At 42.1% G+C, this 23,016-nt stretch overlaps 1 protein-coding gene across 5 annotated transcripts in view; it reads right to left on the bottom strand.

The window, feature by feature from the left end:
* KIF1B (kinesin family member 1B) overlaps nt 1–22,807 on the bottom strand; it is a 145,957-nt gene extending 123,150 nt beyond the window's left edge. For 3 of the 5 annotated variants that reach the window (XM_044237126.1, XM_044237128.1, XM_044237129.1), the window contains exons 1-2: nt 22,532–22,802; nt 6,121–6,313 (exon numbers count right to left, since the gene is read on the bottom strand). In XM_044237126.1, coding sequence (XP_044093061.1) covers nt 6,121–6,226 — 106 coding nt within the window. In that variant the 5' untranslated portion in view covers nt 6,227–6,313; nt 22,532–22,802. Of the gene's footprint in view, nt 1–6,120; nt 6,314–22,531 lie in introns of all 5 variants that reach the window. The other 2 variants (XM_044237131.1, XM_044237130.1) reach the window with 2 other exon arrangements.
* Nucleotides 22,808–23,016: the final 209 nt, after the last annotated feature.

The following is a 23,016-nucleotide window of genomic DNA, read 5'->3' as shown; positions in this document are numbered from 1 at the left end:
AAAAAGTCTCTCATACAATTAATTAGTTTTCCAAGAACAATACCTTTCAAAGGAACCAAAATTACCACAAAGTTTCTGAGCCATAATAAAGTAGTTAGCTAAGAAACCAACCCTACTTTTTCCAAAGCTAATTCATCAAATGAGGATTTTTCTTTCAGTACACTAATGTTAATTTAAGTCACAAAATTCTGGGGGTGCCTGGCTGACTTAGTTGGTAGAGCATGCAACTCTTGGTCTTGGGATCATGAGTTCAAGCCCCACACTGGGGGTGGAGTCCGCTTTCAAAAAATGTTAATAAATCAATTAAATAGAAAAAAAAAAACAAGTGTTGGGGAGCCTGGGTGGCTCAGTCATTAAGCAGCTGCCTTTGACTCAGGTCATGATCCCAGGGTCCTAGGATCGAGCCTAGGATCCTCTCTCACTGTCTCTCTCTCTGTCAAATAAATAATTTGGCTCAGGTTGTGATCTCAGGGTACTGGGACAGAGCCCCACATTGGATTCTCTGCTCAGTGGGGAGCCTGCTTCACCCTCTCTCTCGGTCTACCTCTCTACCTACTTGTGATCTCTCTGTCAAATAAAAAAATCTTTTAAAAGAATTAAAAATTAAACAAGTAAATAAATAAATAAATAAATGCCACAAATTTCTCCTAAATGTGTATGTGCAGAGAGGCAATGTGGTAGAGCCAGATGGTCAGGAATACCGTATCTAGTCATAATACTAGCAAGTTCTAAAAAGTTGCAAGTCAGAAATTTTCCAAAATATACTAGATATTTACTTTAAATCCTCCTACTCCACAAGGTCCAGCTGAAACGCCCTATCATCTACACATCTTATATGTGTCCTTTGCCAAAATCACACCTGCACTTTTAAAAAAACCCTCGTTTTTGGCAATTATCACTTTGATCACTTTTCCTTCGTACTGGGTTTATTTCAGTATATCTTCTGTCTTCTTCCACACACTTTTAAAACTCCTTAAAGGCAGGATCCTGTAGTATATACAACTCTGTGATTCCTACAGACTAACAATAGAGCAAACTCTCGAAAAAGAAAGGAAAAGGGTAAGGCAGAGCAGAACTACCCAGCCCATTGTCTACAACAGTTTTGAACAAAATATGATAGAAAAAACATTTGGTAGGTGAGCACCGTGCTTCACATGATCCAAAGACTGGTGGTCATATGATCAGTACAATATCCCCAGGTCTAGTGTAACCAAATTACTACTTTTAATAAAAACTAGGCATTTCTTCATTAATATTTCATAAAAAGATAACTCAATACATCCAATAATTCTGGAGAGATTTTTGTGGGAGATAAGATTGGTGAAAAGAACTTACATCTTCACAAACTATGAAATTCATAGCCCTATCCTCAAAAGGTATACAACTGGTTTGCTACCTACTATCAATGGAAAAATCTGACATTCTTCATCCAGAGTGAATATCGTATTTGGATAATTTTACTTTTTTCCCGTAAATCGACAGTATTTTCTCTATAATCAAAACAACAGGGTCAAAAAGAAATCTATATGTCTTAGAAAGAATGAGCTCTAACATCTTTTTTGTAATACATTAATAACTTCTTAGTGAGTTTCTAATCTGTATGATCAAAAAAATAGCAAAGTCAGAAAATCTAGCAGACTCAGATCCATTTTTCAAACTATCCAGAACTAAAGGAAAACTTCCAGTTTTACTATATACTATAATAGTTTTCTTCTTCTAGATGGTCAGTTATTTTTTTTAATGTTCTATTTAGTACTCAGCATATCATTATATATATAGTAGACATAATTAACTTACACATATATTCTTTCATGTTAAAATCTCAAAGGAAACAACTATTACAAATTATAAACATGAACTATATTATTCAGGTAAAACATACACTGCTGAGGAAAGGGATAAGAAAATAAATAAAACATACAAATCAGTCAAGACTGAAAAATAAGCTAATATTATAACTTAACCACTAATTAAAATGGTAAAAAACTATCTTAGAAAAAGATGTTGCTGCTTACACGGTCTCTGGAGGGAAATGAAACACAAGATGCTTCTGAGGAAAGGAACGGGTTGGTTACATGATAGGTGAGAAGTGTTTTAACTGTGTATTTTTTGCAACTTTTGAATTTTATACCATGTGAATGAAGGTTCCACTTAATCACAAAAACAAAAACTGTAGCGGGGCACCTGGGTGGCTCAGTCCTTCAGTGTCTGCCTTCAGCTCAGGTCAAGCTCCCAGGATCCTGGGATCCAGCCCCGAGTCTGGCTCCCTGCTCAGTGGGAAGCCTGCTTCTCCTTCTCCCACTCCCCCTGCTTGTATTTGCCCTCTCTCATTGTCTGTCACATAAATAAATAAAATCTTAAAAAATAAAAAAAAAAAAAACAGGGGCACCTGGGTGGCTCAATGGGTTAAGCCTCTGCCTTCGGCTCAGGTCATGATCTCGGGGTCCTGGGATCGAGCCCCGCATCGGGCTCTCTGTTCAGCAGGGAGCGTGCTTCCTCCTCTCTCTCTGCCTGCCTCTCTGCCTACTTGTGATCTCTGTCTGTCAAATAAATAAAAATTTTTAAAACAAAACAAAACAGGGGCACTTGGGTGGCTCAGTGGGTTAAGCCGCTGCCTTCGGCTCAGGTCATGATCTCCGGGTCCTGGGATCAAGTCCCGCATCGGGCTCTCTGCTCTGCTTCCCTCTCTCTCTCTCTGCCTGCCTCTCTGTCTACTGTGGTCTCTCTCTGTCAAATAAATAAATAAAATCTTAAAAAAAAAAAAACTGGGGGGGAAATGAACATAATGCTATTTGACTTTGACAATGAATTTAAACTTATAGCCAATTTAAGATGTGGGTGTCTGCCTTTATAAAATCTAAAATGATTTGTCATCAACGGAAAAAAACTAGTATCATTAGATATATGTGTATATTTTAAAGATATTTTTTATTTATTTGACAGAGAGAGAGAGAGATATCATAAGTAGGCAGAGAGGCAGGCAGAGAGAGGCAGAGATCAACCCGTTCCTTTCCTCAGCAGGGAGCCCGATGTGGGGCTTGATACCAGGACCCTGGGATCAGGACCTGAGCCGAAGGCAGAGGCTTAACCCACTGAGTCACCCAGGTGCCCTGTACCATTATTTATAGTAACAAAACTTTTCCATTTGTTTTTGTTACATAATAAATTGATTTTTGCATTTAATGAATGTGGCCTTTTAATACTTATTTTCTTCTTACAAGTTTTTAGTAAGATATGCAACCCTATAAGGAAAAGTTGCAACAGATACCTTCGCACTGGGGATTTTTCCTGGGTAGTTCAGTATGCAAAACGTATCACTGAGAAAAGTAGTTCTTTTTAGGATTAATTCTGACTCCTGATCCAGGATTTTCTAAAGTCTACCTTTTAAAATAACTTGTGATATATACCAGCATTTTTAGAGGCAATGTCAATAGCCAAAACGCCTCTAAACTAAGTTATGATTAAACACATTTTGCAGAGAGAAACAAGAGCTCAATAATCAGGATTTACGGGGTTCACTTCAGCAGCACATATACTAAAATTGGAAGGCCACAAATTAGCATGGCCCCTGTGCAAAGATTTAGTTACATACTCTGTAAAATGTAACCCTTAAAATGAAGCACAATAATAACATAGTTGAAATGAGTGACATTTAAGAGCGTAAACATTTGTTCTCAGGGCACCTGGGTGGCTCAGTTGGTTAAGCGTGTTCAGCATCTAACTTCAGCTCAGGTCATGATCTTGGGGACTCCAGTGGGGAGTCTGCTTGTCTCTCTGCTCCTTCCCACACCCACCCCCCATTCCTGCTCTCTTTCAAATAAATAAAACTGTTTATAAACAAACAAACATTTGTTCTCTAGTTCAATTACAAATGTAGCTCAAACTTTAAGGAGTAAATGATCAATATTGACCATTCTTAAAACACAATTTTTTTTCCTCTTTTTTTTTTTTTTTAAAGATTTTATTCATTCATTTGACAGAGATCAGAAGTAGACAGAGAGGCAGGCGGTAGGGGGTTGGGGGGGAGGAGCACACTCTCCCTTGAGCAGAGAGCCTGATGCGGGGCTCGATCCCAGGACCCTGCAATCATGACGTGAGCGGAAGGCAGAGGCTTTAACCCTCTGAGCCAACCAGGCGCCCCAAAAAACTTACAATTTTCATACCCTATAAAGTTCACCTTTCACCCATTTGAAGCATACAATTCAATACTAAATGTTTCATCTTTTTCTTTTACAATTACTCATAGGATATAATTCATGGATTCATATTTTTATTAAAAAAAAAAAAAAGCTCTAATAAAGAAGTAAACTCATAGTAACAGAGAACAGAACTCTGGTTACCAGAGGGTAGGGATGGGGGCAATAGGGAGATACTGATCGAAGGATACAAACTTACAGACCGGAGATGAGTAAGTTCTGGAGACCTGATGTACAGCATAGTGACTACAGTTAATAATAAGTATTGTGTTCTTAAAATCTACTAAGAAATAGATCTCCAGTGTGTTTTTTTAAGATCTTATTTATTTATTTTTTAGTCAGAGAGAGAGAAAGCACAAGCATGGGGAGCAGCAGGCATAGGAAGAAGCAGGCTCCCCGCTGAGCAAGGAGCCCAATGCAGGACTTGATCCCAGGACCCCGGGATCATGACCTGAGCCAAAGGCAGACACTTAACTGACCCAGATGTCCAGTGTTTTCACCACACACACACAAAAAAAGGGTAACTATGAGAGACGACAGATACATTAATTAGTATGGACTGTAGTAATCATTTTGCAATGTATATATACACATTGTACATCAGAACATCACACTGTACATCTTAAATATATACAATTTTATTCCCCACTGACAGAATCCTCTACAGAGAACACTGGCAAATGGCCCACAAATAGATAAAATCAGAATGATTTCTCCAACAACTCAGAATTAACTTGTGTATCTGGAAGAGCAAGGATTCTGCTTTATCATAAAGTTGTAGGTCTCAAGATAATACTACTTTAATAATTTGCCTACATTACTTTAATAATGTAATAATTTAATAATACCACTACTCTAATAATTTGCCTACAGAGGGCACCTGGGTGGCTCAGGTGGTTAAATGTCTGCCTTTGGCTCAGGTCATGATCTCGGAGTCCTGAGATGGAGATGGTCAGCGGGGAGTCCCGTTTCTCTGCCCCTCCCCTGGCTTGTGTGCTTTCTCTCTCTCCCTTTTGCTCACTCTCTCCCTCAGTAAATAAATAAAATCTTTTAAAAAAATAATTATAATTTGACTACAGATCCATATCAAGGCATTACTAATGCAAATACAAAATAAACCAGGTTGGGGCGCCTGGGTGACTCAGTCGTTAAGCATCTGCCTTCTGCTCAGGTCATGATCCCAGGGTCCTGGGATCGAGCCCTGCATTGGGCTCCCTGCTCAGAAGGAAGCCTGCTTCTCCCTCTCCCACTCCCCCTGTTCGTGTTCCCTCTCTTGCTGTGTCTCTGTCAAATAAATAAAATCTTGAAAAAAAAATTAAAAATAATAAACCAGCTTAAGTCATTTTCACCTAAGCAATTATATATGAAGAAAGAAGCTAGAAACCAATGACTTAATTTCAATAATAAATCATCTTATTTGTAAAAAATATATAAGCAAATTATTACTTATACTTTTAGTAATAAATTTATAAGTTTATTATCAATTATAGCTATTTCTGCTGTTCAACTCGAAGAACCATCGTAAGGGAAGAGAGTAAGTTAAAACCGTCTTGGCAAGCCCAAGTACCATCTAAAATCAAGAAAGGAAAATAATCTAAGAGCCTCAATAGATACATTTCATATCATGATTAAGTAAAAAAAGAAAAGCCTGCTTACACCTTTATTATCCTTAAGATTCAACATAATAATTCTAGGTAAATTACTGCAGTTCTCCAGAGATTTCTCACTTGTAAAGAACAAAACAAACAGTCCATATTTCAATATGCTACAGCAAATATCACAGGGGGAAGCATTTAGTGGATCCTTCAGAGTAGCAAAGTTCAAAATTTGACTATCCAAATGTTTATTTATTCTGCTCACAGTAAGGGAAAAGAGAAAGGACAGGAAGATGAGATATAACTGACAGAAAATAACATGTACTCACTGGTTGAGTTGCCTTGCATCTGAATGATGCATTTGGACTCTTTGCTGGTCTCCCGAGAATTGAAGGGCCGAACCCGCACAGCCACCTTCACTGAGGCTCCCGACATTCTGACGGTCTTGCTATATATATATGTATATATATGCAGTCCAGAAAGAAAGAATCAAATCTTCTTTTGAAGTTACGTTCAAGTTTCCTTTAAAAAGAAAGCAATCCCACACAGGTAGTCAGAATTAAAGAAAGCATGGGCTACCATGAGCATTAAGGCTACTCTCTTGCCTCAGGACTATTTCTATTTTCATTTCGAAAAACCTAATCCCTACTCTTCTCATAGATCTTACATTCTCAAAGTTTCCAAATAGAAAATCAAAGACTGAAAGTTATTTTCCTATTCTATTATCTCTTTCCCACACCTAAAAAGTACCTAAACTTAATAATAAAATAATAATAACAACAATAATAAATATAACTGCAAAGTAGCAGGCATCTTTCTTGTTCTCTGTTTTTTCTGGATCAATCTTCAGTAATATATGAAAAACACCATATGTTTATCTGTTAACTTCCCAACTGCAAAGCCCCTTATTAGTGTCCTTTAAAGAAATGCTCTGAATTTCCTATACTTCAACTGCAGTTTGAAACATTCAGTTACATGATATATAATTAAACAGCAAAGGACACAGATAAGTTTAAGCAGCTCCTTCCACTTCTAAGTACCCAGGGGTTCCTTGAATTTCCACATGTACCTCATGTGACCCTCACAACCATCCTTTACAATGAGCGGAGAAGTTTCCAGAGAAGGTTCTACCCTCAGATGTGCCACTGACCCATGGCAAAATCAAATCACTACGTTTCGCTACTGAATGAAGCCACAGGAAGAAATGTGAACATTTTTCAGAGGAACGGTTTCCTTCCCAACAGAACAAAACAAACACTATTTGACGAAAAGAGCCCGTCTACGTAATCTCCACCAGAAACGACAGATCTCCATCTGCACTCTATCCATTATATAAACGTTTTCAAGAGGAACCAAACGAAAGAAAAAATTGAAAAAGAAAACCACACATAAGTCCAATTGTCAGGGAACCCCAATAAAACTTCAATTTCATTTTTCCCACATAATGAAATAGAGACCTGCAATCCTAAACCACAGCTGCACAGCTACTAATGCTTTTCCAGTAAGAAAAGGCAAAAATCAACCAAAACAAAACAAAGTAAAAACCAAAAGCCACTCCCTACCTCATTACCCTTATTTTCTTAAGGGCACTATTTAAAATTCTTGTTTTCTGGGACATGCCTCTTGTCCATCTCTCACACCTCCACCCAGATGCTCAGAGTTCTTGTTTGCTACCACTCAGATGAGAGCCCGAAGAAAGGGCTCAGGAGATGTCTGCTGAAGGAGTGAATGAATGCACCGCAGCTGACCGCTGAACAATATGGGCTCCAAAAGCACAGGTCCATTTGCACATGGATTTTTTTGACAAATATATTTTCTCTTTGTTATAATTTTCTTAACATTTTCTTTTCTCGTTTTTGTAAGAAAATGGTATGTAACACATGTATACCATACAAAATGTCTGTTATTCAACTCATTATGTTATCAATAAGGCTGATACTATGCTAACAGTGGGTTGTTAGCAGTTAAATTTGGGGGAGTCACAAGTTATATATGGATTTTCCCCTTCATGGGAGGAGGGGAAAGGCACCCCTAACCCCTAAGTTGTTCAAGGGTTAACTGCGTATTTCCCAGTTTGAGAAGTATCTGTTCAAGTCCTTTGCCTGGTTTGCTGACATTTTTTGGTTTTGTTTCAAATAATTGTAATATTTATTGGTATTAATCTTTTTGATATTTGCTGTAATGTTTTTCCAGTCTGTTTCCCATTTTATTTAGCATTAAACAGATGGTTCTTGTTTAATATATCAAACATTTATTATAATCACATTTATCAAATGAAGCTTGGAGTTATTAACTCTCCCAGTCAATAGGGCATCACCCATAGTCACTAGCTGAGCACTCTGCCATGAGTGAACAGTATTCTGAAAAAGCAACACAGAACCCACCTCAATCCCCCCGCCGCAGGGTTCACTGTGATATACAGCCACAACCGAACACTTAACACGCTCCATTATCTTCTCCCCCAAACTAACAATCTCTGTCAATCTTCCCATTTCTATCTAACCTCACACCATAAACCTTGCAGTCAGGCGTGGTTTTTTCTTCTTTGAATCCTTTTATTAGTATTACATCATTGACATGCCATATCAAAACTTTTAAAACACAAATTTGCATATTTCTATCAATTCCTTCCTCTCATTCCCATCCCCATTGGCATTACCCTAACCCACTGCCACCGCCTAACCTGGTCCTCTGCCTAGCATACTTGCAATAGTGGAACTGATCTTTGAGCTTTTCATTTGAATTCAACAGTCCTTACACAGGGCTGCACAAAACAACCACACAGGGGTCTTGTGAAAAGCAAATAAGCCTGGTATTTAACAGTTCTGAAACAAGAATTCTAGTTTTTCATTCCCTGAAAATTATGCTGCCAATCTCTTAACCTTGCTACAAACACTAACCTTTCTAAAGCATGACTTTCAATTTCACTTCCAAACTCAAGAATCTTCTCTTACTCCCCATGATTACAACACTAAGACCAAAGTCAAGGCACTCTGTGTTCTAATCAGGCTCCTTGACCATCCCCCACACATGCTCTTTCACATTTTCTAATAATTTCTCCCTAACAATGGGTATGGGAATTTTCATTTTGCTCCTATTTGATGGGCCAGCTGTAGTCTTAGCTCTTCCTAAATGACTACCCAAATACTCCAGGAATCACTGGTATTTCCTACAGCACGTATAGCCCCAAACACACGATGAGAACCCTGCTATTATTTCATGTGACTACAGTCTATCTTGTACTTGTTATAGCTTCCCAAAGTGAAATTCTTATTGCCTTGAAAAAAATCTTTGAACTTGGGCTCCTTGAAAAAATGGCTAATTCCAAGGCTGGGCAAGAAATTTCAAAATGATCCTGGGACATTTTATTTGATCACAAGCAAGAAATCTATCAAAGATGAATAGTCATGGCAAAAGGACGTAAGTGCCAACTTAAAGGGCTCCCAAACATGGAATAATCAGAGCAGAAGAGTGAATACATTCATATAAACCACAAATGGATGGAGAACATCATATATATAAATTCACAGGTTTATCATACTTTTAAAAAGCCTCATTATTCTGGAAACTGACAAATAAAAGAGATAAGCATACACTCAATCTGTATATTCTGAATAAACTATACTGCAGGATAGCCAAATAGCTGGACAGTCAATGAGGGCAAGTTCTTCTCACACACACACACAGACTGGCTAATAATTTCAGAAGAGATAACAATTAGAAATGTCACCATTTTCCAATCCTACTGATAGAAAAGCTCTCTGCAACAATCGTCACTAGCTGCCAAGAACCGGGGGGGGGGGGGGGGCTTGGATGATGAATGGTTGGTTGATGTGGGAACATTTTATTGCTTGGATTAGGTTGACAGTAACTGAGCCAAATAATCTTAACATCGCTAAAAGTGGGACACGTAGGTGGTCTGTGCTTGCATGTGTACTGCTATGGGAAACACATAGCACCACCTAGGAAGCATTCTTATCCTACCCTCTTAAAAAAAAAAAAAAAAAGAGCCTAAGCTTCAGCTCAGACTACCAGTTACAGGATACATAGGGGAGCAAATGAAAAATTTAAATGACACTTGAAAGATACAATCAGCCAAACCCAGAATACAGAAAAATCTACAGGTCAATACACCCAGTTTCTTAAAATAAATAGCATGGGGGAGAGGGGGTATAATAAAAGAGACTTGTATTAGTTACCAACCAAATGCATGATTTTTTTAATCAAGAAATCCCACCAAAAAAAATTTTTTTTCCTTAGGTATCAGATTAATCTGAACACAGACTGGGTATCAGATAATGTCAGGAAATTTGTTAGGGGAAGAGAGAAGAAGTAAGTTTGCCAAAATGATAATCATTGAACACTGTAGATATTTAAGTTAAAAAAACAAAACCTTCCAGTGCCTGGTTGGCTCAGATGGTTAAGGACCTGCCTTCCGCTCGGTCATGATTCCAAAATCCTGGGATGGAGTCCTGTATCAGGCTTCCTGCTTGTTGGGGAGCCTACTTCACCCTCTGCCTACCTGCCTCCCTCTCTCTCTCTCTCTCTCTCTCATGAATAAATAAAATCTTTTTTAAAAAGTGACTTAAAACAAAAACAAAAACAAACCCTTCTTCTTTTGTATTCTATTCAAAGCCTGCCAAAGTGTTGAATGCTGCTGACTGATTTACAGACAGACAACAAAGACTGAAACGCCCTTGCAGGAATTTAGATACAAAGAATCACGCATTCTTAACTGGGAACCAAAACACCAACATCTCTAACACCTGCTTGCTTCTTCTATCCATCTAATCTACTGACAAATAGCTTCTACATATAAAATTTCTTTCCTTTTCTACCCCTGCCATCCCTTTGATGGCAGATCTGCAGTATTTCTTACCCAAGACTGTTAACCTCACTGCTTCCTCTTGCTTTCTTCCACCCCAGCCCTACTGCCCAAACTCCATGTTCATTTGCTCCGTCCACACCACGCAGTACTGCCAAACTGGTCTTCCTGAAGCACAGGTCTGTTCATGTCTGTGTCCACCTACAAATCCTCCAAGTTCGTCTCCTCTCTCCCAGGCAATGACTGCACTTCCCACACTGGCATTCAATGTGTCCTTTTAACATAAACCACCTATTTTGACAAGCCCACAAAACACTGCCTTCCGTCCACATTCCCTAACAACCACCCACCAGAGTGCTTCCTGAAAGTTTATCGTGCTTTTCTGTGCCTTTGCTCCAATGCGCCAGAAGGAACACTGTGCCCTTCTTCCTCTACCATTCTTCTCAAAATCCAACTTACTTTTCTAAGATCTTCTTGGACGCCACCTGTGTCCATAGCCCTCACAGAATCTCCCCATCTCCCACACTAAATTCTAATGCTTCTCCAGTTATTACGACTCAACTCACCGACCTTAGTGAGGCCAAGGAAGTTATTTACTTTTCTTATCTCTACTATATATTTTAAGTTCCTTGTAGACAAAAACTTAATTTTAGTCGTGTTTCTAAGCCCCTAGATACAAGGTCTAGAATATGGGAGCTAAAATATTTTGGTTGAATTCCTGGTTATTGTGTCAACAGGCTGATGCCTGAATGGCATGAATAAACCCCGTAAGTTGTTCCAAAATAGACAAGTCATCCGATCAAAATAAAAAAGGATAAAATTAATTTCAAATTTTTTCCTAACTATAAAAGCTAACAGGGGAGGCTGGGTGGCTCAATCAGTTAAGCAGCTGCCTTTGGCTCAGGTCAGGGTCCCAGCGTCCTGGGATCAAGCCCCTCATGAGGATCCCTGCTCAGTGGGGAGCCTGCTTCCTCCTCTCCCTCTGCCTGCTGCTCTGCCTACTTGTGCTCGCTCTCTGTCAAATAAATAAATAAAATCTTTAAAAAGGGGAGGGGCGCCTGGGTGGCTCAGTGGGTTAAAGCCTCTGCCTTAGGCTCAGGTCATGATCCCAGGGTCCTGGGATCGAGCCCCACATCGGGCTCTCTGCTCAGCAGGGAACCTGCTTCCTCCTCTCTCTCTGCCTGCCTCTCTGCCTACTTGTGATCTGTCAAATAAATAATAAATCTTTAAAAAAAAAAAAAAAAAGCTAACAGTAATTCTTTTTTGGAAGTGGTAAGCACATTTTAAAATTACTTTCCCCCCAAACAAATAAAATTACTTTTCTCAAACAATTTAAACCTAAATATAATTTTCTTTTTTTTTTAATTTAACTGTCTTAAGTTAAAACTGCAACCATCTTGGGGTGCCTGGGTGGCTCATTCAGTTAAGTGTCTGCCTTCAGCTCAGGTCATGACTCCAGGGTCCTAGCATCGAGTCCCACATTGGGCCCTCTGATCAGTGCAGAGCCTACGCCCACCTCTCCCTCTGCCTGCCCCTCTGCCTCCTTGTGCTCTGTCTCTGTCAAATAAATAAAATCTTAAATAAACAAACAAACAAACAAAAACCAACCTGCAACCATCTTCACAAGCGAGTTAAAATTTTACACAGTCGGGCGCCTGGGTGGCTCAGTCAGTTAAGCGTCTGCCTTCAGCTCAGGTTCTGATCCTGGGGTCCTGGGATGGAGCCCAGCATCACATCAGGCTTCCTGCTCTACGGGGAGTCAGCTTCTCCCTCTGATCCTCCCCCTCTGCTCATGTTTACACCTCCTCCCTCTTTCTCTCTCAAATAAACAAAATCTTTAAAAAAATCTTTTACACAGTAATAGGAAGCTACAGTTAAATGAACTACAGAAAGTGTTACTTTGCAACTTCTCTACTACTATAAACAGTATCTCTTTATAACAGAATTAGACCAAAGAATTACAGCTTCAAAATCCCCTGACTCTTTAAGAAAAATTACAAATTATATAAGCCTGAAATCGAGCTAAAATTCCAGCTGGAACCAGTAGTTACAGAATACTTTCCGGGAGTTACAGGAAAACAATACTTCTTCTAATTAGCATAAAAATTACTCTCCAAGCTTCAAGCAGTCAAAGGAAGAAAGGCAGGTAGGAAACACAATCACACATAGTCCAAATCACTTACACAGCCTCAGTTCTAGACTGTTCCTCTGACTGGTTTTCCTTCCTATGACACACAATTAGAAGCATCAGGAAAGCGGAATGGAGCAAAAATTCCAAAGCATTCACTAACAATGAAGGGATAATAAAACAGGCCAAATTTATTTGAATTTTTCTGAATTTTTGTCCAATTGCTTAACTTTGACCTTGTGCAACTGAACTTGCCCTCAGAGGTTCCCTGGACTGTTAGGAACCTAAGGAGAACATTAATTCTCAAACTGACCTTTCAGCAAAGTGAATAAACAGGAGTGAAATAATACTAGTTTCTGGTTGGCTTGTTTTTATATTCCTTTTCTATAGAAAACAGCCAGGATTATATTCCTAAAACAGAAGTCAGTTCATGTCATTTCCTCTACTTAAAAACTGTCCATTGGTTTCTGCGTCCTCAGAACATAACCTAAAAATTCAAGGGCCTCCACAATCCAACCTCCTTCCCCAGCGTCCATTTTCACTGACCAGCTTCAAGCCTTCTTCTCCACCAAGCACCCTCTTACTGCACCAAACACGCGGCTCCTGGAAGCTCAAGCTTCCTTCTCAACCTATCAGAAGTTCACATCTTTTAAGAACAAGGTCAAATGCCACCATGAAGCAGGAAGTGTAAAGTCACACATTCCGGCTCCTTTCTGAGCCAAAACTGATACCTTCCCTTTGCTCCTTAAAAATGTTGTGTTGTTTTTTGTTTTTTTTTTAAGATTTTATTTATTTATTTGACCGAGAGAGATCACAAGTAGGCAAAGAGGCAGGCAGAGAGAGAGAAGGGGGGAAGCAGGCTCCCTACTGAGCAGAGAGCCCAATGTGGGACTCGATCCCAGGATCCTGAGATCATGACCTGAGCCGAAGACAGAGGCTTAACCCACTGAGCCACCCAGGAGCCCCTGCTGTGTTGATTCTTCATGTTCCTGTTTCTTCCACCTGCCCTGTGTTGTAGTCAGTAGTTCACTTAACTCTCATGCACTGTTAAGTATTCAGTACATGTTTGTCACAAGTGAAAATAAAATTTAACCAAAAAATTCAGTCTTTTACGTTCAATATTCACACAATTTGCTATACAGCAGCAAATTTATAATAGCAACAAGCAGTCTACTTAAAAGATCATCTTTTCCAATGAATTATGGCTTAAAAAATGAATTATATCTTAAAAAATGAATGGGTTCCCAAAAGTCTCTGGAGCTAGTGAGCCCTTTCTGAGATGCTATAAAAACTTTGTTATTATAAATTTTGCATCTCTCAGGCAAATAATTTCCACGAGGACCAAGCAGACTTTAGGACCCAATACTGTTTCACTGGCCATGGCTATACTGCTAAAATGCCCCCCTCAAAGGTAAGAATTTATTTTTCTATGTGTATGAATTACCTGTCTATTCTTGGTCTTTGACTCAATGAATAAAAGCCAGCCACGAGCCAAGCTGTGAAAGCTCAAAATGAATCACATGTTGGAAAAGCTTTTTTTCTGCATTCTAACCCAATGCCAAAAATCAGACTGCACAGAGCCTCCTGACAGCTCAGATCTTCAATCTCAAATGGGGTTAAACTAGCTCACCCAGACTCTCCAACTGTTTTCTCTTCACCATTATCTAAAATAAGTTTTAAAATACGGTTTTGAATTTATCAGACACATATCTTCCTGTCACTGCAATTAATAAATCAAGGATCTGGGTGCCTGGGTGGCTCAGTGGGTTAAGCCTCTGCCTTCAGTTCAGGTCATGATCTCAAGGTTCTGGGATCGAGTCCCGCATCGGGCTCTCTGCTCGACAGGGAGCCTGCTTCCTCCTCTCTTTCTCTGCTTGTGATCTGTCTCTGTCAGATAAATAAAATCTTAAAAAAATAAAAAAATAAAAAATAAAAATAAATAAATAAAGGATCCTCCTTTTCACCGGTAATGTGATTTTACTCATAAACCAAGAGGTACATCAAGAGATAACAGCCCGGTGCCTGAGTGGCTCAGTGGGTTAAGTCTCTGTCTTCGGCTTGGATCATGGTTTCAGAGTCCTGGGATCGAGTCCTGCATCAGGCTCTCTGCTCGGCAGGGATCCTGCTTCCCTCCCTCTTCTCTCTGCCTGCTGCTCTGCCTACTTGTGATCTCTATCTGTCAAATAAATAAATAAAATCTTTAAAAAAAGAAAAAGAAAGAGAGAAAGAAAGAAAGATAACAGCTCTGAGGCGCACCTGGCTGGCTCAGCTTGTCCAGCATGTCACTCTCGATCTCAGGATCATGTGTTTGAACCCCTCACTGGGCACAGAGCTTAAAAAAAATAATAATTAAAAGGAGAAACAGCTCCTATGGCATAAAATCAACTATTCTAAATGAAAGTGATTTTTTTTCTTTTTCCTTCCAAAATCTGGGTAGTTAATACTTTATCTAGTAAGTCCATTCTGTTCTAATATCCAAAGCTATGTCTCATGATTTTATTGTAGCAGATCTGCTGGGAATTCTGGCACTCAAATCCCACATTCCACTGACACTCTTCTATTGTCAAAGTGGTCTCTCTGTCAAATAAGTAAAAAAATCTAAAAAAAAAAAAAATTTAAAAAAAAAGGGGGGGGGCGCCTGGGTGGCTCAGTGGGTTGAGCCGCTGCCTTTGGCTCGGGTCATGATCCCAGGGTCCTGGGATCGAGCCCCGCATCGGGCTCTTTGCTCACCCGGGGGCCTGCTTGTGATCTCTCTCTGTCAAATAAATAAAAAAATCGAAAAAAAAAAAATTTATTGTCAAAATGGATGACAGACAACACCTCCAGGCTAAAATGAACTCAGCTCGGCTATAGTGTAGAAATGGTAAGTTTAAATCAGAGGCTAATTCAAATTTGGTAGGGGTTGAGTCCCTGCCCTTAAAGAAACAATAAGCAAGCAAGAAAGAAGGAACGAATGAACAAAGTGGTATGAGCCAAGGTTCCCTCCTTCTGAAACCTCCCCATGACCACACCTCTGCAGCTACCAGCCTGGGACGTAGCTCACTATCTGGGCAAGAATTCAGGTCAGACTTTTCCATGTGTTAACAACATGTCAATCTTGCCACATGATAAAAAGATACAGAAAGTTTGGGACGCCTGGGTGGCTCAGTTGGTTAAGCGGCTGCCTTCGGCTCAGGTCATGATCCCAGCGTCCTGGGATCGAGTCCCGCATCGGGCTCCTTGCTTGGCAGGGAGCCTGCTTCTCCCTCTGCCTCTGCCTGCCACTCTGTCTGCCTGTGCTTGCTCTCGCTTCTCTCTCTATGACAAATAAATAAATAAAATCTTTAAAAAAAAAAAAAAAGATACAGAAAGTTTAATAGGTATGTTTTCATTTAGGTGACAATACAAAGTATTCCAGACTCTCACAAGGGAGATGCTTACCTCACTGAGCCACTCGGTGCCCCTACGTGTAATTTCCCTAATGCTTCTCCATTTATTACAACTCAACTCACCAACCTTACCGAGGCCAAGGAAATTACTTACTTTTCTTATCTCTATTATATATTTTAAGTTCCCTGGGGACAAAAAGCTTAATTTTAGTCATGTTTCTAAGCCCCCAGATACAAAGTCTTGAATATGGGAGCTAAAATATTTTGGTTGAATTCCTGGTTATTGTGTCAACAGGCAACAGGCTGATGCCTGAATGGCATGAATAAACACTGCTAATTGTTCCAAAATAGACAAGTCATCCGACCAAAAGGAAAAAAAGATAAAATTAATTTCAAATTCCTTCCTAATGAAAAAAGCTAATGGGGTGCCTGGGTGGCTCAGTGGATTGAGCTCTCTGCCTTCGGCTTGGGTCATGATCCCAGGGTCCTGGAATGGAGCCCCGCATGGGGGTGGGGTGGTCTCTGCTCAGCAGGGAGCCTGCTTCCCCCGCCCCACCCCCCAGCTTGCCTCTCTGCCTACCCGTGATCTCTGTCAAATAAATAAAATCTTTAAAGAAAAAAAAAAAAAAAAGGCTAACAGGGGTGCCTGGGTGGCTCAATCAGTTAAGCAGAATCTTATAATATTCTGCTGGTAAATTCAGGTGTATCTTTATATAAAGTTACATATCTGAACCATATCAGTCATATCCTGCATAAAAAAGACTTTGGTTATGGTTTAATGTTGTATTTTCAGTTTGGAAAGCAGGTGGATTACCGTTAGAACATTTTTTCCTTTTTCTCAAAGACCTGTTGAATACACTTAGTGAGTACATCCTTATGTCAGGATGTCTATAACACTTTTCTCTTAGTTTTAGAATTTATTACCAAAAAAAAGTTGATGAAACCATATATATTTTTTTCTTTCCCTTTTTACCTTGACTTCTGAAAGTTCCAAAACTAAATTATAATAACCACATTACACAAATTGCTGTAATCTATTTATTTCGTTTTTCCTCCTGTTACACAGAGTTTTCTTTCTTATCTATACTTTAACAGCCCCCCTTATATTTATATATTTGTGGCAGGCTACTTAAAACCTTTTTAGAAGTGGTAAGTGGTAAAAACCACAAACAAAAAAAAAGTTCCTGTAATAAACCTATTCTGCTATTTAACATCAGAAATATGTCAAAATCTAGCTTCTAAAAACAAAAGATTTTAAGAATTATATAAAAATTTTTGTTGAATTAATTTGGTAACTGTGAGTGGCCAGAAAGGCCGGCCAAGATCTGAAACCAGATCCACCAAACAGAAGCAGACAAAAGTTCAGTGAAGGAGGGAGTGTGAAGTAGGGACTTCCAGTGCAGCGAAGGCATGAAGTGTGTCCCCTGGTTTTAGCAATAACAGGCTGGAAACCAGCCACCAGGCAGGGGTCAGGAAGCAAGGGCCACTGAAGCCAATCTAGGGTGGGCTGGAGAGTAGCTAGGAGGCTAGGAAATGGAAATACAAGTGTCCTCCTCGCTTCCAGAACTTGGCTGTGGGGAGCAGGAGAGTGAGAGCTACGAGGCAACAGGAATGAAGGGAGGATTTTTCCCCTGCTTCCCCGTTTTTATTAGGAGAGACAAGCATATCTCCACACTTTATTCAACAGCTATTTATTAGGTGCCTACCATGGAGTCTGGGATAAATCGATGAATGAAACAGATAAACATCCCCGCCCCAGAGGAGCTTACGTTCCAATTCTAGTTCGGGAAGTGGGGACATGAAAATAATCATTTCTACAGAATGCTGCGTGAAGACAAGCACTACCAAGGAGAGAAAGTGCAGCAAAGCTTGTGGTTCAGGAGTATGGTGCGGACGCGGTGCACGTGCATTAAGGAGGTCGGGACAGGCCTTCTGAGGTGGTGAAGTTTAAGGGAAGACTTGAAGGAGGCGAAGGAGTGAGCCAAGCTGCTTTCCGAGGAAGACCGTTCAGGGTAGAAGAGCCAGAGCAAAGGCCCTAAGGTGGTACTGCAGGGAAACAGCGAAAGGGGAGAGAGTAACCAATACAGCAAGTCCCTGAAGACTCCAAACCGAGGACATCCAGAACACAGGCCAAGGGATTATTAGCTGAAATCTGGAAGAGTAACCTTTTCTCTAAGACTGGAGAAAAGAAGGTAAGAAAGAAGGCAGAGAATTCTTTAAGTAGAGAAAGAGGAGGGGGGAAGTTCATGCCTTTTTCCCCTATGAGGTGGTAGGTAAGGTTTTAAGCCAAGCATGGGACAGTGGAGAGGCTTGAGTAAAGCAGTCAAAGTCTCACTTAGAAGTCACTGTGCAGAACAAGGGAAGGAATAAGAGAACTACTTCAACAGACACCAAAGAACCAAAGATGGATTCAGAGGAGACCTAAGGTTACACATTAATTGTGGCACTAAACCCCAGCACTGTGTGAGATTTCTCCAAGGCAGACTTAAAATAGAAGATATGGCAGGTAGGAAGGATGCAAGGCTGGCATCTGCATAATGGGTCTTGTGGGATAATAAAGGATTAAAGACTGCAGTGCTGGTAAGAAAAGAGCTGAAGCAGTGCACCCCAGAAGTCAAGTGTACTAAAGGGAGACAAAAAAGTAAAATCTGGAAGAGGCTGATGGCCCAGGAGACGATGTGGAAGAGCACTTGGAAGTAGACTACAACAGCAAGTCTTCAATGATCAGAGCTTCAGATCTGAGGCACAATCTGACATTAAGACAGATCTGAGGGGGCGCCTGGCTCAGTTGTTAGGCATCTGCCTTCAGCTCAGGTTATGATCCTGGGATCGTGTCCCATATCAGGCTCCCTGCTCTGCCGGACGCCTGCTTCTCCCTCTCTCACTCCCCTGCTTGTGTTCCCTTCTCTTGCTGTCTCTGTCTGTCAAATAACACAAAAAACAAAAAACCAAAAAAAAAAGATCCGAAGATGATGACAAAGTAGAAGGCAGCACCACAATACTGTTCCTGGAACGGCAAGAAGCTCATGTTTGCTGGAGCTGAAGCCAAGGAATTTTATGGTTAAAGGTAATTACAAAAGAAGTTCAGTACAGTGGTTATGCACTTATTTCTAGTAAGAAATTTCTAGAGGAAGTCATTTAGCCTCTGTTTCTTCATCTGTAAAATAGGGGGTAACAGTATCTATTTCATAAGGTTGTTACAAGGATTAAATTACTGAACAATGTAAAGTGCTTGGAAAAGAGCCTAGCACATAGAAAGGGCTCAGTCTGAGTGAGCTATGTTGTCATTATTGTTGTTGTTATTGTTTATACAGTCATTGACATCTGCCAGGATGATGTCAGAAATTCAGACAGAGGGGGAACTAAGCCAAGTATCAAAGACATCACACAGAACAATGGTGGAGGATGGTATAGCTGATTGATATGCTTTGGAATAAGCGTGATATTACATCAGTGATACTAAATATAAAAAAAATTTCTTTAATTCATCATACATTTACAATCTCGTTGACTTCAAACACATATATGAACAACCACAAAGCAATCATGAAAGTACCGACTGAGCACTAGGTAAATATTACATGGCAATAGAGAAGGGGAAAGGCTCTGACTATAAAAACCATAGAAGCTACCACGATATGGACTAAATTGTAATAAACCACTAAGTAGTACTAAAGCTTTAAAGACCTAGAGTTAACTTTATCTTACCATGTCTGTATACAAATGGTAAAGTATAAAGAGAACTAAATCTCTACATGCACTGTCAATAAACTGGTAATGAACATCATAAAAGTAAGCATCAATGAATCACTGGGCCATTAACCAAAAAAGTCCACCTCAAAGAGAAGTCCCAGGACAGTCACCTCTGCTTCATTTATCTTCTATTCTAATGAGCTGCACAAAGAAAAGTTCTGAAAGTGTGTGTATTTACCCACACTTTCATAACTCCAGAATTCATCAGTTTGTTCCAACAAGGCCATCTTTCAAAGAGAACAACATGAAGTAGACAGGCTATACGTTTCAAATCAGAGCTTGGGAAAATTATATCGTATCAGTTTACAAGATCAAAAGGATACGCTTCACTCCTGGGAAAGACCTGCTGTGATGAGCAGCCCAGGAAGGGGTTTACAAACTACAAGGCAGGGGCCCACTGTTGTCCTTTACTTTGTACCCAGACCAAGACCATGGCAGGGAAGTAAGCTCAAGAGCTCTGGGCTGGGAGAGACCACTGGCACTCTTCTTGAGAGTTTATTCCCTGAACAAATTCAAAATGGGAAAGAGAAAAAAGGAAAGCTGCATTCATATCTGGTCTTGGAAGGAAAAATGGGGTCTGTTTAAAGCCTTCAAAGCTGTACTTAATGGATAAATTTTGGAAAAACATTTGATAGAGCAGAGCTGCACAGATTCATAAAATTCTGCCAACAAATCATGTTCACAACCAGGTTTGATTTTATCAAATGCTGAAATTATATTTAACCACAATTCTTCAGATCTTTTTTTGCAAATAAAGTAACTGCACATATTTAAAACTTAGAAATAGTTCTTAATCAGGCCATGGAGTTTTAAAACAGACATTCTGTATTTCCCTTATGTCAAAGTAATACAAAAAGCACCAGTTTCCACTGACACCATTTTTGATCAACTAAGTTTTAAAAGGAAAGCTTGACGATAAAAATACAAAAATAAAGTAGTAAGACTTCTCTTAGAGAACCCTAACTGAAAATTTTCAGATAGCTCAACTTGAGAAGTTACAGGAATTTTTTTTCATTAAGAAATAGAGTTTGAAAGCAAAGGGCACAAAGACAGGAATGCCACCTTCCAGGCCCTGTCCACATCAAGCATGTAGGAGAAGCCTGATTCACAGGCTCACACTGAATTCAGTTATTGATCATCTCCAGATCTGCTTTACAATCGCAAGGTGTGTGTAATCCTCATACTCCGTCCCCACACAGTACATTTAACTCCACCTGCCCCATAATCCAACAGCCATACCAAGTTAATGAGAAAGCACCACCTTGCTCAAGAGAACACAAGCTAAGATTTTATTATGACTAAGCTAAGCTGACAAAATGCCAGCCTTTATGTAAAATATCCACCATGATATCACTTAAGAGCTATTCAAATCCAATCGCCACACTTTCATGGGGCTCCGACAGACCCATCTATGACACAAAGCAGCATATTCAGTGTCGGCAGAACAGCTGCCTAGAGCAGTGAGAGATATGTGAGCAAGGGATCTGTTGACAATCTAATTTCAGCAACCTCCAGATTCCACAAGGATGACAACCTGCACCCTCAGAAACACTGCTGCGTGCCTCTCCCACTGTCAGAATATGCCAGGCTACTAAACCCCGCATGGTGAGCTACTCTGAAAATCCACCCATCCAACGCAATACACTAACTCAAAGCCTCCGTCGTGGTAAACCGGCCTTAGCAACCCTCGGGTCGGCCTGTGTACTTGTAAGGGATCACCATCAGGCCTCCACGTCCAGCGCCCTGGCCACACAAGATGAACAGAGAAACACCGGATTTCACCCCAACAGGAACGGGATCTTGAAGGCACTTGAGCACAGAAGCTCATTTAGCAACTGACCAAGGACAAAAAGTGATTCGGGAGTTCAATCCTGGTTTTAGGGCCGGACTGTGTTGTGTTGTATGAACAATGACTGGCTTGCTCGAGCAGGCTCCCAACCCCCACAGCTTGGCTTCTGGCGCGGCCAGTCACCCTGAAAGCTGCCAGGGCTGTCACTCGGTGCCTTCCAGCAACCGGACTTGGCTACTAAAGGATTTGTCAGCTCATCCTCCCAATATGGCTGCCGGAGTAATCCCGGGCTGCTCAACGCCGAGACCACGGCAGCCTTCCCCGCGGCGGGCCGGCATCCCACACGCCCCCTCCCTTCGCATCGCGCCCCCCTCCCCGGTCCTCGCGCCGTCGGCTTCCCCTCCGCCCCGCCAAGCCCCTGCCTACCTTCATCTGGCAAAAGGGCACAACCCCGTTCCCAGGCCCGGCTCCGACGCCGACCACAGCGGGGGCGAGGGGGTGGGGGGCCCGGGAACCCGGGGCTTCAAAGCGCCGCGGCGCCCGCCGCCCGGAGCTGCAGAGTGCGCACCCGGCGCCCGCCCGCCCGCCCGCCGGCCGCGGCCCGAGTCCGGAGGCTCAGGGAAGCCGAGGGCTGGCGCGGGGCACTGCGGGCGACCCAGCAGGCCGCGGCACCCGAGGCCGGGGCTCGCCCGCCCGGGAGGCTCCCCCGCCCCGCCCCGCGCCCCGGTGGGGCGGCGCGACTCCCGCCCGGCCCGGCGCTTCCTCCGCTCGGACCCCGCCCGGCCCCGGCCCGGCCTCCCCTCCCCCCGGGAACCCCCTCCCCAGCCCCCGCGGCGCCAACCGCCGCCCCCCCCGGCCCCCACCGTCCCCGCCTTACCTCAGCCGCGCTGCGGACCGACGGGCGGACGGACGGGCCGGGTCAGCAGGCGCCGCGGCACGCGGGGGCGCGGGGGGCCCGACACCGACGCTCCTCAGCGCGAGCAGCGGCAGCCGCGAGCCGCAGGGCGCCGCTCCGCAGCCCCATCACGCAGCGGCCCGGCCCCGCATCGAGGGCCGCGGCGCGGGGAGGGCGGGAGCGCGGGAGGCCGGGGCGCGAAGACGACCCGGCGGTGGCAGCTGCGGCGGACGAGGAACGACTCGGACTTGCGCTGGCGCCTCCCAAGGCTGCCGCCGTCTGACTGCCCCGCGTCGGTCCTCGCGAAGCTCCGCCCGCAGCCGCCCGCGCCGGACACCGCCCCGAGCCCGGCCGCCGCTCGTCACCTCGGCCCGCCCCGTCGCCGGTGATTGACGCGGGAGGCGACCAATCGGAGCTTAGAGATCGGGGCGGCCGGCCAATCGCAGGATGAGACAGAGAGGGGACGG

The sequence above is a fragment of the Neovison vison genome, chromosome 2 (assembly GCF_020171115.1).
Source record: "Neovison vison isolate M4711 chromosome 2, ASM_NN_V1, whole genome shotgun sequence".
NCBI classification, from domain to species: Eukaryota; Metazoa; Chordata; class Mammalia; order Carnivora; family Mustelidae; genus Neogale; species Neogale vison.
Note: the sequence above shows the minus strand (reverse complement) of the source record. Positions and strands in the feature narration are given on the sequence as shown.